At 38.5% G+C, this 17432-nt stretch overlaps 1 protein-coding gene across 2 annotated transcripts in view; it reads left to right on the top strand.

Annotated features, from left to right (window-relative positions):
• atg5 (ATG5 autophagy related 5 homolog) overlaps positions 1–17432 on the top strand; it is a 49366-nt gene that overhangs the window by 19599 nt on the left and 12335 nt on the right. For both annotated transcript variants that reach the window (XM_080897472.1, XM_080897471.1), the window contains exon 7: positions 6998–7115. In XM_080897472.1, coding sequence (XP_080753598.1) covers positions 6998–7115 — 118 coding nt within the window. The remainder of the gene's footprint in view (positions 1–6997; positions 7116–17432) is intronic.

Here is a 17432-nt window from a genome sequence, read left to right on the forward strand (position 1 = left end):
TGCACTATAATATTTATTTTCGTTTTTCCTGCAGTGTATAGAAATTGGTGTATTTCAAAAATAAAACTATGAAGACACTCAAAATAAATTTCCTGTGGTGGGAAACTATTTTGTGCAACTTTTTTGTATTTACAGTTTTGAGGGACAAGCCTCTTAAATTTCTCTAACTAGAAATATATGTTAAAAAAACAAAAACGATTTTAAATTTTTTTGTAGTTTATTGCACTTTTTTGCAATTTATGTAATTACTATGCACTTTATGCATGCATATTATTAAAATTTAGGCTGTAATGGTTGTATTGATGTATAGCAACTTGAAAAGCTCCCAAAAATGGCTCTACAGCATGTAAAAATATAATATAAGCTGTGGCGGACTTGGTTCTATGGTAGGTCTTAAAGGGTTAATATAAAGACTTTGGACTTTACGTTTCCCAAGTTATTTTGTTTTTTACATAATAATGTAGATAACCTAATAATTATCCTTATTGCTGTTTTAGAGGAGCGGTGCTTCAAAGGATAGTCGCAGAATCCTGTCAGAATCTGCAGATTATACAGTATAAATAAAATGTTCACGTTTTTCCAACGTTGTCTTCCCAACAGTTTCACTGACATCTACGCTGGATGGCCAGGAAGCGTTCGCGATGTCTTATTGGGTGCTTCTCCGGAGCTGATAATTGGCGTCTGTCTTGTGTCGGTGACGTAAAAGACGGATTTAATGCGACATGACTATTCTAAGACATCGGATATGTATCGGATTCAGTACCACATACAAAAGTGACCCAGATCGGATTTGAAAATATTGGATTTGTGTCGTTCACACTGTCATACCATGATCTGATATGGGTTGCATAGGGTCAAAAAAAATCGGATTTGATGCGCTTTCGCCTGCAGTGTGAACGTAGCCTTAGACAAACTAGCCTGTTCACATTTTCAGAGCTCAAGTTCGCATTTTTGTTACTATGTGACCTGCAAGTCTCTCACATGGGACAGAAGTGGCAGGACTAATCAAATAGTTGCAGGCCAGGACAGAAAGCTGTGGGTGGGTCCCTGCTCGTCTGGACCACCACTGTAGTCTGTCTTGCTGATGGTTACACAGGGCTTCCTCATCTGAATCTGTAGCGCATTTTCTAACCCCCTATGTTCTACCACTGACAGTGGTCTCCAGTCCAGACCAATCCATTTTGCGAGAGAATTTGCAACTTTGTCCGATGTTGACTTATTAATTTCCTCTGGTTTCTGGTCCTGAAGCCAGCCATTTCATCAAGTTTGGTCTGCTGACACTTTTTGTTGGTACTCAAACTGCTAGCATAATCGGTATACCATGAAATCATGCATTGACAAAAGTTTTCCTTTGTAATGCAAAGTGCATTTAGATGCTTTACTTTTTTTCAAACTAATTAATCGAAAATAGCACGTTAAACCCCCACCCCTAGTTATTTTGTATATATCGCTTGGTGTTAGGGTATTCTCTGTCTGGGATAACTTTGGATTCCAGTTCCCATTTAAGTCATGGAAAAGGCAGCACTAGCTAGCTATGGTAGAATGACCTGCTAGCAAGACTACTAGTTGCCATAACTACCTATTTTTCAACATGACTTTTTATAGCTGTGAGCTAGAGCTGGGCGATAGAACGATAACGATATGTATCGCGATATAACTTTTACTCGATAGAGAAATTAAGCTATCGCGATAGACCTCTTAAAAAAAAAAAAAGACCAGCCAATCCAAATTAAGTAGCGCAGAGCCGAACCAATCACAGCCGCAGCGTCACGTCGCGTGACTTGTAACGTACAGCACAAGTGCCAAGCCGCACGTGTGTTTGTTTGGGAAGCAGCCAGCGGGTAATGGAGGAAATGAGTGTGCCGACTAGAAAAATCAACCGAGCGTGACCGAAGAGAAAACAGATGATGGTTCCAACGCCGGAGAGATTGTCGAACGGAAGAGCCATAGAAGTTCCGTAGTGTGAAGGTATTTCGGCTATTTCAAGTCTGACAAAAAACAGAGTAGCGTGCACTGTAAATTGTGCCGAAAGCAAGTCTGGAAATACAATGAACTGGTGCATGCGTCACACTGCGCGCCACGTTATTGTTTCGGTGAAATGAATTTCTACAATACTGTTAATTCTACTCTCTGCAGTGTTTAAATGCTTACATATACACACAGTTACTGTCCATCCACACATACGACTGGGTTCTGCTTCTATGCCCCAGCTTTGTTTACTTTTTCCCACCGAGGCTTCTAGACTTCTGATTGGCCAATATTTCTGCACAGTTAGGAATCTAGCGCCACCTGCTGCTTTGGCATGTTCATAGCAGCGTTTTCCTTCATTTCTGCCTTTATGTGTGGACGGGATTATTTTTTAAAACGAAAACGGAAAATCTCCGTTTTCAAAAATACCCGTGTACGTGTGGACGTAGCCTCAGTCTCTGACTGGAAGCGCTAATTCGTCATTCGGCTTTTGTCAGACTAAAGTAACTGTTAAAACTGTTTGAAAAGCTAAGCTATACAACAAGGAGAGATTGAGAATTTCCTTTTAGTTCTCAGTTTATTTGATATTGACAAAAGTTAGTCAGTTTTGTCTGTTCTTCTGTAACACAAACTAAGATTTATTTTTAGAATTAATATTTTGTTTCTAAGTGGAATTGACAATTTAGTAGTCTGTTTCGTTTGTTCTATTTTGAAACTTAAACGCTTTAGCGGCTGCCTTTTGTGTAGTTTGCAATATTTGCCTTTATTTATCTGAAAAAGTCTCATGTTCCTTAAGTACATCTACCCTGTTGAACTTATTATGGGAAATAAATATTTAAATAAAAAGAAGCTGCTGATTATTTCACATTTTACTTGTGAGCAACGGCACATTTAAATCTTACAAATATAGTTATTTGGCTTATATCGTGATAGATATCGTTATCGCCTGAAATGAAAAAAACATATCGTGATATGAAGAAATCTCATATCGCCCAGCTCTACTGTGAGCACAAAAGCAATAACGTTGGTTTAAAAAAAAAAAAAAAGGTAATTTATAGCCCTTGTTACTCTAGCCTCATGCACAGACTAAGGTACTAGCAAAATTTATATTAACTGATATGTTTGATTTTTTTTTCAGAAGTAACCATAGTTGATGTATTATGTTATCTTCTAGATTATTAAATAAATGCAAACTGCTGTTTGTAGTTGTTGTTTTTCAGTGCTTAAATGTTGGTGATGCCACAGAGACCAAAGTAAAACAGTGTATCAAAAGCCCACTTCTGTCAAACGTGTCAGTGTCGTGTGATAGTTTTTCCTCCGTAGGTGTCCATGTCAAGCTCTGAGGAAAATGAAGTTGGAACTTTAATATACCAATGGATGGTCTCAGAGTTCAGTGGTAATCCTTTGCCTCACCCCACTCAGTCTGTAGAAATACATATGGATTGACAGTGCTTTAGGCGTCATCCATTGTTTTGCCTTCAATTAGGTGGATTGAATCTCCTCCATCAATTAGCCGACGTCTTGAGTTCCACTGTTCTTTTCACTCAGCGAGAGCGGTTCATCTCTTTTCACCTGAATCCCAGTGACACCTCGCCCTCTTTTTGTTGTCATGGGCTGCTGTAGCAGCTAAGGTGTCATGCCAGCTAAAAAGAAAAGTGTCTTCATCCAAACAGTATCACGCTTCTCTCCCAAGGGATCAATAGCACCTTCTTTGTATGCCAACTGGCTCAATAATTCATGATGCCAATTTAAAAATGCAATGAAGTAGCTGTCACTTAGCACACTCTCTCTGCTCTGGCCCTTGGAGATGATCCCGCACGAAAGGCCATGCTTCCTGTCAGTGACTCAGTTTTTCTGTGTAACTTGAGCATAGGCTTCGCACCTCTACTGCAAGCTTCTTCTTGCTGGTTCACGCCTGGCTCTGTGGTGCGTAGTTACCACTCGGTTATTCGATCCCTGTCCTTGCTGGTTTCCTTTTTACGGCTCCATGATTAGCCCTATAGTGTGTCAGACTCTCCGTTTGACACCTCAGGTTGGGTATCTGCCTGTACTAGGTTTTTCTTTGTGAGGACACATTTCTTCCATTGTCTTACAATGCTCAGCAGGTAGAGAAAGGCCCAAAATTTCCCAGTGGAATTTAATTGTAATAAAATGATTGCATAGTTTTATGCAATACAATGCATACAATTAAAAAGATGCTATTTTGTGATGTACACACATTTTAAAACTGACTTTATGACTACAGCTGTTTTCATTATTTAATAATTGGATAATTGGGGATAGGCAATAATCTAATTAATTTCAAAATTTAAGTGAAAAGGAGATATAATCTTTGCAGATGATTTTTTTTTTCATTGTCCCAGTCAATTATTCGCTTTATTATAATACTTGATACAAAAGCGAGCATACATGGGAGTGCTTTTCCTTTTGATGATTTACAGATTAGGACAACATGTAGCAAATACAGCATTCATGCTTTGTTGCAAACGGGTGTGGTGCACAAGTTTGCTTCTCTTGATTTCAGTAATTGGTTAATTTTCCGTCAAACATACAACCATTTAAAATAAAATTTCATGGTGTAATGTTTCACTTCATCAATCAAATGGCACACAAAAGTCACAAAGAGTTGCTGACATCTGGATTGAGTCCAGAGGACATGGGTCACTGTAACAAGAACTAATGAATTTTTAACTTGATTCTGAAGCGATAGGGAGAAAAACCCTTACGAAGAACATAGATGCACACAGATATTTTGCCCTAGATATTTATTATTATTATTATTCACTAATAATGATTTAAAAAGTGAAAATACTTTTTTTGGCACTTTATATAGTTGGGTGGAAACCAACATTTCCCTTTTAGTGCTTGGCAGTAGTGGAGTCGAAAAAATCTTTCAACAGGAAGAAACCACAAAGAGTGGGTTTCTACCTAGACTGGTGTAGAGGAGAGAAAAAACGTTTTTATATTTTGAAGTGTGGTTTTAAGTTAGGTGATTTCTACAGTTTAAAGTTTTTATCCTAACAGGTAAAATGATGCTATTTGTAAATGTATTCTTATTTGTGTTTATTTTATTTGCTGTTAACATCACATATTGGGGTGGCTGTAGCTCAGAGGAATGAGCAGGTCATCCTGAGCAGGTTTGATCCCAGGCTGCTCCAGTCTGTAAGCCCATGTATTCTTGGACAAGATACTGAACCCTAAGTTGCTCTCTGATCCAATTATTCATGTATGAATACTAGATAGTATTTAGGTGTAGAAAAAATGCTCGTATGGGTGGGTGAGGCATGTTGTATAAAGCGGTGTGGTGTGAGTCTACATAAGAGCCAGCCCATCTACCATTTTAAAACCAATCGTGCATTTTTCATCACTGAAGAGAAAGTTTTGTTTTCATTGGCTCACTATTTTTGAAAGTAGTGACATTCATTTGTGACAAAGGGCATGCCAATATGCCAGGAAAGACTCTCTTGAATCAAAGTCCATTATCGGCTTCTGACACAGTCTACTGCGTTTTTTTTTTTTTTTTTGTGCTGCCTCCTGGTAATTTCCCACACATCTCACTCAGGGAATGTGGTGGCTGGTTGAGCAATCTGCAGCATCTGAAGACCTGTGATGAACACTCTCGGGGATATTTGCTACATACGTCACATTTGTTCACTGCCCTATAAATAGTTGCTTAGTTTACATGTTGGGCTTTTAGCGGTCACTGTTACCCAGAACTGTCTCACTGAGACAGTAAAGCTCTTATCGTAGAAGGAATGTACAAAATGTGGGTAAACGGGAAACAAGGAACGGCGAAGATAAATAATAATTAGCGAGTTTTCTTCAGTTTTCTGCTTTTCATTATTTGGTTTTTGATCAAATATTTGTTCAGTTTATTTGTTATTCACTATGCAGCAGCACTTTTGTGGAACAGCGAGAAAGAACCCAGTTTACTGAGAAAACCACCTTCTCCATAACCTCAAACCATCTCTTGGAGAAGAGTATTCCTATCATGAAACAATAAAAGATGTCACATTTAATTCTATGGTTCACTGAACTATTCTCTGCTTCTGAGAACCTGAGGATGAGCCAGATGAGCTTTTAGTTTTGGTAGAAGCTGATTTTTCTGCCAAGTACATACTAAAGCACTCTTTAATGATTTCCAGGCTTGTTCAAATTGGTAAAACATGTCAGCATCACTTGTAACATATGTTGAAATGCAGTAGATTGCTAAATCACATTCTAAGCAGTCAAGCTCATCAAAGCAACACATTCTCAGCTGAGCTCAGAACACTGTTTATTCACAGCATTTGCGTGCTTAGTGTTTTGGACTCCTTCCTCCATCTTAACCTTGTGAACTCTTTCTCGCCTTAAAATTTCCTCTGGTGTTTTCTCATGTTAAAATGGCCCACTTACAGGATATTTTGTCTGCATTTCCCAGGAATTTTTCAAATTAATATCACATGTCTGATGGGTAAAATATTGAAATTTTATTAGTTTTCCTTAGCATGGAAGTTGGAATGAATATCCATATTTAATGTCTGACTTGAAGTTATGAACTAGCAATGACCTAACGTCTGAGCCTCTGGTTAATTCATCTAGTGTTCACTAAAGCCTCGTCAGAAATGGTCTCATTGGAACGGTAGCCTTCAATAAGCTATTTTTATGGAGGTGAAAAGGCTGAAGTATGCCAAAGTATACAAGAACTAGATTGAAAATCAGTGGCAGCAGGTATTATGAATGGGAGAATATGAAATTTTCATCAGTTCAGCAGTGAGTGCCTACACTCACTGTTGTCCAAACACAACACCAGTGCAGTAAAAGTGTACCAGGGTAGAACAAAAAACAATTGAACACTCAGTCATGGATTGGCCTCTCCAGAGGCATTACTGAACAGAACAGAAGGCAGCCAACATCCAAAGAAGAGCAATGAATGTCCCTCAAGAAGCCCGGAGAACTATTACCGAAAACTTTGATGTTAAACTCAAATTTCATGTTTGATATACTATAGTTATGATTCTATACTTTCCTCTACTCTCATTACTTACAGGCAATGAGCGATAGGCCATTCATCCAGAAGCTGTTTCGACCAGTTTCACCTGAAGGCAATGCATACACCCTTGGTGACCTGCTAAAGGAAATGTACCCAGCTGCTATAACAAATGATGGTAAGTGGTACACACAGGCAAGTTCGAAGTGAGGGAGTGGGTGAAATGTTGTCTTCACTTTTTTTTTTTTTTTTTTGTAGTCAGCAGCGGAGTCACATTTGCATCTCCTTAATAACAGATAATGGCAATGCCATCAGGAATAATACAAGCATAACATCACTAACATAAACATACAAGACTGTAATGCTGACATCGCCACCAGTTAACACAAGAAGTAACAGAATGTGTTATCTTTGGTTTTCTTATCAAATGTGGGTCATGCCATATTCCAGAAGTGAGAGGAGAAAAGAATGGATCCCTTCTTCTTCTTCTTCTTCTTCTTCTTCTTCTTCTTCTTTTTTTTTTATGCTGCTACATGAGACATGTCTGAGATTCATTCTCAGAGATAATAAGGTAATATAACCATGAGATGGTCTCGGTGAAGAAAAACGGTGGTAGTTGCCAGAAAATGTGAATAGATATGGGGATGGGTAGATAAAGAGTTGTGAGTCATTAAGGCTATATTCACACTGCAGGTCTTAATGCTCAATTCCAATTTTTTGATCAAATCTGATTTTTTTGTGTGTGTGGTTCTTCACACTACAAAATAAAATGTGACAGCAAACACGCTCTAGTGTGAACGGTTCACGGCCCTCAAAGCAGCCTGCATGCGCAAAAGAAGACACACAACGCGCTCTGCTTACGGAAGTAAAAGTGGCGGCTACAGAGCTAGTAGGTGTTGTTGCAGCCGTCTAACAATTTTTGCACAGTCGAAACCGACAGAATTTTGACAAATTAATTAGAGAAAGAAGAACACTGAGAAAAAAGAGAGCCCGTGTTTTAACAATGGGCTTGTTTGGAGCATGGGCTGCTACCAGAGGTATATATGGACACAGAGTCGTTTAGCTTGAATAGAATTGTCTCCCCATATGCCTCGCTCCGTCTCCGGTTTCCGCTGCCATGCTTTCTTGTTTGTCTTCTCCGGCACTGATAATTGGCGTCTGTCTTGTGTCAGTGACGTAAAAGACGGATTTATTGCGACATGACCATTCAAACAGCAGTCGCTTTCTAAAACGTCAGATATGTATCGGATTCAGTGACCCCGCTCGGATTTCAAAGTATCGGATTTGGGCTGTTCAAACTGTCATACCATGATCGGATACGGGTCGAATAGGGTCAAAAAGTCGGATTTGATGCGCTTTCACATGCAGTGTGAACGTAGCCTAAGAGGCAAAGTCATGTGACATAAAGTCTTGAGGTGAGCTGTAATCTTAATAAAAGAAGGGGGGGGGGGATGTTTGGTACAAATGACAACACCTGTTTCTCACTATCAACTCTAAAAATGTATGATTTTTACAGTGGGTTTTCAGTAAAATAATTTATTTTTATTTTATGTTTTTTAAAAAGAACATATTCTGCCATTTAACAATAACTTTTCACAGGAAAGTGTGCAATGAGCTAACGGAAACGTTTCTCTTCTTGTACACATTTAAGAGTCATGCTGAAAGACGTCTTTCATTTCCCACAGCAGAATTTCTTCATCTCTAGAAAAAACTGAAATGTATTGTTGAAATTAGACTTCTTTGGGCTATATTTGGGCCACGATGTAAAATGAGTTTGAATGCCTGTGTTGCCTGTGTTACAGTTTTAAGAATAAGGAGAGAAATGGATCAATATGCTGAGATTTACTTACTTTATGTCCAGGTTTTGGGCCAGTAATCTGAGATGTCTGCTAAGGCCACAATATGATATTTTGAGCTCTGGAACCTAAAGATAATGGCTATGTTCTGTAAAGTGACCACTTGGGGAAAAAGTTACAAACAACATGTTTATCCTTTTTTTTAATTATTATTATTATTATTATTTTTTTTTTAAATAAAGTGAACTGAAAGAGCAATGCCAGTTGCATATACATAAAATGACACCTAGTGTGGTATAAAGGCTTTGTTCACCTGTGGCATACACAGTTTACTTGCAGCTGTGATGGAGGCATGGAAATAATGAAAGAAGAGAGAGGAGGAGAAAGAGAGCAGCAGCAGTCTAAACAGGCAGTGTCTGCGCAGGAGGAGAGAGGAAGTAGATAAGGACACAATAGTGTGTTAGGACAGAGGACCCACAGGAAACTCACCTGCATGAAAGAGACAAAACCATTAACAGCCCCCCTTCTCCCTCTGTCTGCCTAACTGTCTATTTAACATTCACTCTCTTTCTGTCTCGCCCTGATTGTTTACATTTAGGGCTTTCCGCAAGGATATAGAGCAGCCATTGAAGAAAACTAGCCAGCTAGGGACGTGTAGGTCCCCCAAAATAAAAACATGACTATAAAAGTAAAAATCTGGCCAATATGTTCACATGCACCTATTACTTTTTGTTAAGTTCTCTCTTTCTCTTATATTTAAAATAACTAAACTACGGACGACAAGCGACTGTTTTTACTTTGTTGTTAGCAACAATGACGGTAAACCCAGCGTTTGCCGTCCACTTATTTTCTACATAAACCTTTCACAATAAAGCTGAAGATCCTGTTGAGGTTTTTCAAAATAAACTGCAATGATGACAAACAGAAGGACCAGTCAAAACAAATCAAGGACCTTATTTCTAAACGACGGGCTACCTCTGACATGGACATGGTTTGGTTCTGAAAAGTGGGACATGGACAGAAAAGAGCCGTCAGGTGCTCAAAATAAACCTTAGACTCAAATGTTAGAACAGGCTCTTTCCAGCAGCATGCCGTGTAATAAATACTCACAAAGAAAATGGTGGCTGTTACAACTTACGTCTAAAAATGCAGTTTCATGTAGGGCTGTGCGATATGACCAAAATCTCATATCCTGATATAAGACATCTATCGTCCCAATAACGATATAAATCACAAAAATTTAACATTTTCTGTAAATTCAGTGAATCTCGGGCAGCTTGACTTGTGTGAAGTGTTTCCAGTTGGGCGTCATGTAGCTGGAGTCGAGTGTTTTAACTGATGCATGAAACTATACACTTTTAGACATAAGTTGTAACGGCCGCCGTTTTCTTTGTGAGTATTTATTACACGGCATGCTGCGGGGAAAAGCCTGTTCTAACGTTTGAGTCTAAGGTTTATTTTTTAGCACCTGACGGCTCTTTTTTTCCTTCTCATCAGTAAATACTCTGCATACTCTTTCACGTGATTCAGTTTATTTTGAAAAGTCTCAACAGGATCTTGAGCTTTATTGTGAAAGGTTTATGTGGAAAATAAACAAGCGGACATGCGATGGTTTTACCGTCGTTGTTGCTAACGACAACGCATAAAAACAGGCGCTTGTCCGCCTGTAGTGTGGTTATATTAAATATAAGAGAAAGAGAGAACTTTAACAAATTAATATAGCCACTGCAGTGACCATCAAAACCATGAAAAAATATTGCCGTAAACAGTTTATTTTGCGACACCACGAAACAAAAGATAGTTTTAAATGAAACGATGAAAAACGACATTTTTATATTGTCATCCGATATACATCGTTATATCGAACAGCCCTAGTTTCATGCATCGGTCAAAACACTCGACTCCAGGTAGACGACGCCCAGCTGCAAACACTTCACTCAAGTTGAGTTGCCTGAGATTCACAGAATTTACAGAAAGTGTAAAATTTTTTACATTAAATACACAATAGCACTAAAAAGCTTGATTATTATCATATTTTAAATCTCCTAAAGTATGTAATTAGTTTTATTTCGGCACCAAGCCACTGCAAGATTTGCTTGTATCAAAGTAACCCAAGATGTTAGATTTTTTTCCAATTCTATACAACAAATAACACAGCACACAAAACACATCTTTTGCAGCTAGTACACTCAAAAATAATTCAAATAAAACAATAGAGTAGTGCTTTTTAGTATATGTCGACAAAAATGGTGCGAAGGGTTTAGGGTGTGATGCCGGCTTCTTCACTGTTTTGGTTTACCCTCACCCCTCTATAGCCTCAAAGCCCAGTTGAACAAAGCCTTTAACATCCATTGTACATTACCCACTTATCAGTAAATGGGAAAACTCAAAGCACAAGATATTTACTTTAAGAGTTGGTTAAGCCCAAAAGCAGACTTAAAAGTAAGTAAATATTGGAGATAGAGAGGTAGCGCCCTACCTGCTACAGAGCATAGCCATTAACTTTACGTTCCAGAGCCAAAAATATGGTGTTGGGGCCTTAGCAGCAATATGGTAAAATATATTGTTTGGAGCACCCAGCATGGACAGGAATTGAAATCACTATATCAGAGGAACAGCATAAGTGGAGCAGTTTGGAGACAAAGTAAGAGAGGCAGGGCTGAGACCGTTTGAACTTGTATAGAGGATGGAAGAATGTATAAAGTAAAGGATGCTGAATATGGAGCTGCCAGGCATTAGGAATAGAAAAATGCCACAGAGAAGATTTGTTGATGCAGAGAACCAGTGAAGGAGAACATGTTAGTTGGTGGAGCATGCTAGGGACAGGCTGCTATGGGTACAGATGATCTGCTGCAACAACCCCTAAAGTCAGCGGCCAGAATCATGAGTTGTATGAGTTCTTAGAGTTTTAAGATTGGATAGTGTTGTAGTGTAGCTGTAGGGTAGCGCACTGCGTTTCTGTGGCAGATTATGAATTGTAACAGAGAATGACAAAAGTGGATGGTGTGCACTTGTCATTTGTTGTCTAACAGAGTCTCTGGATTACCAAGAAATTCTCCTGACCTAGTATTAATAACTAAAGCTTTAAGTGAAAAAGTAATTCAGAAATCATAATCTGTCCTTGTACAGTGCGTGTCTTTTGTGTTGTCATAGTTTCACAGCCTTTAGAGGCTTGAAACTCGGCAAGTACAATGTCTTTGGTTTCAGTGAAATCCAGCCAAGACGCGACATCTCTGTACTGCACCGTAACAGCTGTCATAGTTTCCGTCACAGTTTAAGAAAGTTGTTAGAAGTTCATTTTATATGCATTGTAGTCATTGCCATATTTTAAGGTTTGCTTTTTTGACTGTTTGAAGAATGGAAGTAGTGGCAGATAAATCTTCTTCCTTGTTCTGCTTTGCTTTTTGTTTTTCTGTCTGTATAGTTTTCCTGATCTAAGGCTCATTTTTCCTCTTTGATCATCTATCTCTATCTCAGGTGTAGTCTTCATCTTCCCTGTCTGCTTTCGATGTCTTTCATGTCTTTGACGTTAAATCTGCTTTTCTTTGCTCTCCTCCCTCCCAGAGGGGTCCGCCAGCCTGCCTTCTTGATCAAGGTGAAAGTGGCCTTTTGTCTCTTGTCGTTTGTTTGGTTTCCACGTCTTCCTTGGCTGCTAGATGAGTTGGGTGATAGCCAGGGATTATGGCGGCATGTTTGGATTAGTGAGACCGGGACTTGTGTTCAGCGACTGGGTGGGGTGGTGATGTTTGGGGGGAGGGGGTTTGCTGGTACTATTCTTGAAGAGTTCAGAGAACCTTTCTCTTTTTATGCCGGCACTCGAACAAAAAGAAAATCTGGGGTGCTCTACATCTGTGTGATCTTTCAAACATCAAATAACAAGGGTTTTTCAAACAAACTCCTCCTCTGTTATGTCTGAGAGAGGATTGGTGCTGACCCTGCTAGGATCCAGAAACCAGTTGTAGCAAACAAATGGAGGTGGCTTGAATTAAGACATACAAAGAGGGGATTCCCAAATCATTCTCTGTGGTGGCCGAAAAGCCTGATTTGCCGTTAGGCTTTCGTTCCCTCCACACTGCGGGAAACAAACCCAAAGCAACATTTTCCTGTAAGCAGCGGTCAACACTGACGTGTGCTGAAGCTGTCTCATCTATTTAGGTTTTTTTTTTTTTCTTTTTTTGCTACCAGGTGTGTTACTGAGCAAGCTTTTGTTAGGAATTTAGCTTAGATTTGCCACAGAAATCACAGCCTGAAGGGTGACGCTGCCCACACATGACATGTGTTTGACAGACAGTTCTTGTAAGCGAAGTTGCAGGTTTTTATCGGAGGCGAGCACAATCATGAAAAACCCTTGCATTGATTATTGTCCATGAATAATCGTAGGAAAACCCCTACCTCATCATAGCCCCCACAGCCCCACCCTGACCAACCCCCCTCTTATTTGAGTGACAAATCCACACAGCGATCTCTCAGCGCACCCTCTTTCCTCCTCCCACGTTCACCCATTTCAGTAACATATTTGGTACAGCCCACTCACTATTGGCAGGCTTCCCCATACGGTTCGGCTTGGTTCGGAGGCTCGAGGGGAAGTGTAGGTTTCAGTGGCTGTTTTGATACAGCAGATATAGTGGGTTATGGTTCATGTGCGGGGGCGTCTGAGATGTGCACCAGACAGGGGAATTCAGAATGGCTTGAAAGCCTGCTTGATGACTCTTTCTATTGTTGATTAAAATGTGGTCAGCTGAGATCTTCTGCTTTCTAATTCTATCCGTACAGCTTTACTGTAAAAGACTGCGATGCATGTGAATGTTTTGATAAAAATTTCTATTGCCTTGTACACCTTAAGCAAATGGAAACATGAATGCACTGCTTGTGCTGGTAGGATCGGTGATGTTAAAATTTTGTCATGTACAAGGTTTTTCCACATCCTTAAAGAGTCTTAAATATGCATTTATGAATAAGAGGAGCTAACAAAATACTGTATTATTATAAATGTTTATTACATTTTCAGAGTAAATTTTCAGCACACAATGCTGCTATTTGCACCCCCTGTATAGATATATATCATTCATTTTGCATTGAGACCATGTTTTTGTTTGCCTAATTCTTTCAGACTGTTTTTGTCTAGTCTTCACAAGGTGTTAAAAAGACATAGCTCAGATGAAAAACACATGAACAAAATATTGCATCTTGTCATTATTTATTTAATTAAAAAAATCAAGACAAAATGCACAAGCACTTTGTGAAAGAAAATAGGCACATACCATGATTCAGTTACTTGTAAAACCACTTTTAGCAGTAATAACTTGATGTAAGCCTCATTATATATTATATAGTAATATAGCCTAAAAATTACAGCACTATATTTAAACGAAATTGATAATAGTATTTCTGACAATATGGACGTTTTGGACGTGATGTCACGGGCACCATATTGGATGTGATAAGTGGTAGCGATCATATCCTGTCACTCAGAAAGTTTACATAGAAATTATGACTACTTCTTTTTTTCTGCCTCACAATCTCCCTATATTCTGCATCAAGAAAGAGGGTTTTTTAATCACTTTTCTGTTTCAGTCTCACTCATGAACTGAAGTTTGGGTTCTAACATAAGAAATCCTATATGAACATATTTAATTAAATTTTGATATTATCACAATAAGTTATCGTCAGCAGATAAGTCATGCGACCCTCCCATCTTTGGACAGCTGACTGTTGATGGCTAATCAACAACATAACTCTACAAGGTAACATCATGTCAGCTAGCATTAGATTCTAGTGTCTTAAAAGTTTTAACTACTTTCCCTTTGATCAGCATTTTGATTACGTCACATCATTAGATAGTTTATTTGTTAAGTGCAAGTCTGCTCATGATAGAGCCACGTCAAAAATAAAAAGTTCCTGTGTTAATCGTGAATAGGGGTGAACTATTCACGGATAACACGGGTAAACTAACAGCAGCACTTACTGACAGAAAATTATGGCTATCTTTAACAAGTTACTGTTGTAACAAGTATTATTGTTGTTAATCACAAATGAGCTATGTTGACAGTTTTAAAGGATAATGCACAGATGTATCAATATCAAAATGGAATAAAAATCAGGTAAATACCCAAGCAGTGACCGGGGTCCACTTGACCCAGTAACTACATTCCAGGCAGAGTCCAGTGGCTGGGGTTTGTTGCCCATCTTCACACAAAATACTGATAAGCATTCACGTTTTTGTGGGCCTTTACATCTTGTTCAATAAAATGTAAGGGGTTGTTGATAATATAATGATATAAATCGTGTGACATTAAGACTGGGAGAATGTCAGGGCTACGCTTCACAGCATGGGTAAACGCACTCAGAGGGTGAAAGTTAACATCCATCTTCACCCCTCCCACATAACGAGGAAGATGCTAGTCAATAATGTGTTTTACTTTCTCTGAAATAACATATACACTTGTTTTTTTACTCATGGTTGCCATAGTTTATCTTATCTACATAATGTTTAGTAGGTTTCTCACTATGTTTCAAGAGTATTACACATCCTAAATAGCCGACCTCTATGTCGGGGGGTGGACAGTGAACATTGTAAAATGAATGGCAATTTCCACCCATCCTTTCCAGTTTTACTGTCAATGATGACGCAATTCAAAGTGTGAATTTTTTACCACAAGGTGCCACCAGCAGCAGCAGCAGCAGCATTATGGTGCAATAGACACTGCAACTTCAAGTGTAAAAGTATAAAATAACACTTTAGTTTTACCAGCCTGTGTAGGATTTTCATATAATTAAAAACACAAAACAACAACAATAACTCTTGCACACTGACTCACGTACTGGTCCTGCTGCCCTTCAAATGTATTAGCAGTAAATGATGCAAGAGTTGCACTGTTTTTTCTTTTAGCAAACCTGCCATGCATTCAGGTGTGAATGAGTAATTTGCCACATAATAAAATTGAAACTGGAATGTTGTAACTTGAATTGAGCTCTTTAATCAGCTGCTTTTCTACCGTGTAATTTCGTGATTAATTTCCAGCTACAGTTTGTTCTTACTGTCATATGAAGTGATAATTTATGAGCTCTCCAGTAATGGTCTGTTGAGTCATTTGCTTACATTTGGGCTGCACATCACCAGCTTCTAGCGTCTCTTCTATGGAATTATTAACATAAATATGATACCATACTCCTCCCACATAATCTGGTTGTACTTGATGTTGAGTCTTTGCCATCTGTTGAAACAAATTTGTTGTTTACACCTGTAGTGGCAACACTTTCTTTGCATATCTTTCAGAGTATTGTGCTTTGTCAGAGGTTCAAGAAGCTCACTTCTAATTAACAATCATCACAGGCTGACACATCGCTTTCATTCTCAAACATGTCTGGTTTTGTCTTGTTGTTTGTGCAAAAGCAAAAGTAGATACACAGAATCATTATATCACTGATAACTTTACTTAAATTGTTAACACTTTTACATCACGTGAAAATGAATACTTTTATTATTGTGGACAATATGATCGGGTTATATGCACTGCTCTCTTGAGGTCCTGCATCAGCATTTTAATTAAAATAGATTTTACGATAATTTTTTTTTTAGCTTGAATAAAATGATATCGATGTATTGAATCCTGAATCGATTTTTAAACAAAATGTATTTTCCCAGAAACGCCAGAATCTCAGGTTAAAGCTCACAAAACTATTTCAACAACCACCAAACAGCTAAAACAGCAAATGAGAGCAGGTAAAAGACGTAAACACAAAACACGGATCGTTTACGTACACAGACACGCCATTGGGGCTGAAAGCCAACATCTCACAGATTCTGATGCTGGAGGTTTTGTCACTCTCTGACCCAAATTCAGTGAACCAGCTAAAACTACACTTCACATTTGATAAACATTGTCATTAATTCCCTCTTACTTTTGCTGTTTTGCTTCCACCATAATAAAATCACACTTCCACCATTATGCTGCTGTTTTTGTTTTGTTTTTTTAATGACCTCCCACAAGAAAGGCTTTATGCTGTTCAGTATCGAAGATATGTAAACCTTTACAAATTATCCCAAATTGCAAAATGCTTAGCTTTATAACTTTGCCCTGCTTCACTTCAGCAGCATCAGTTAATGTTCATATGTCGATTCATGTTTTCTTCCATTTTTGATCTACTGCAGAATATTTTTAACACAGTTATCTGCTATAAAAAGCCAGACCAGGAAAATCTCCTTCATGCTTTTCTGTGTTTTATCCTCAGATACTTTGACACAAAGGCATCTGCCGTGATGCTCACACCTCTAAAGTCTCACAAGTGTCAGCTTTGTATTTATACATTGATATAAAAATATGCATATGTACTGATAAATTATCAGAATTATAATATTTCTGACTGTCTGAGTCAAAATTGCTCAAGCAACCCAGCTGAGGTCTGGAGTTCAGGCTATTACAACATATTATTTCTTCGTTTTTTTGGTTGTTATGTATATTTATTGGTATGCTTTGGATTATTTTTCTGTTGCATGATTTTTGGCAAGTTTTAGTTGTAGACGGCCCCGCAGTTGACCCAAGAATCCTTTGGTATACAGAAGAGTCCATGGTTTACTCAATGGTTTACACTGCAAGGTGCGCAGGTCCTGTGGGGCATTCCCCTGGCAATGCTGCCAAATAAGCCACACTTGTTCATTCCTTTTCATGATTTGACTGTCATGAATTACAGGATTTAAC

Source organism: Rhamphochromis sp. 'chilingali' (assembly GCF_963969265.1).
Source record: "Rhamphochromis sp. 'chilingali' genome assembly, chromosome: 11".
Classification (NCBI taxonomy): domain Eukaryota; kingdom Metazoa; phylum Chordata; class Actinopteri; order Cichliformes; family Cichlidae; genus Rhamphochromis; species Rhamphochromis sp. 'chilingali'.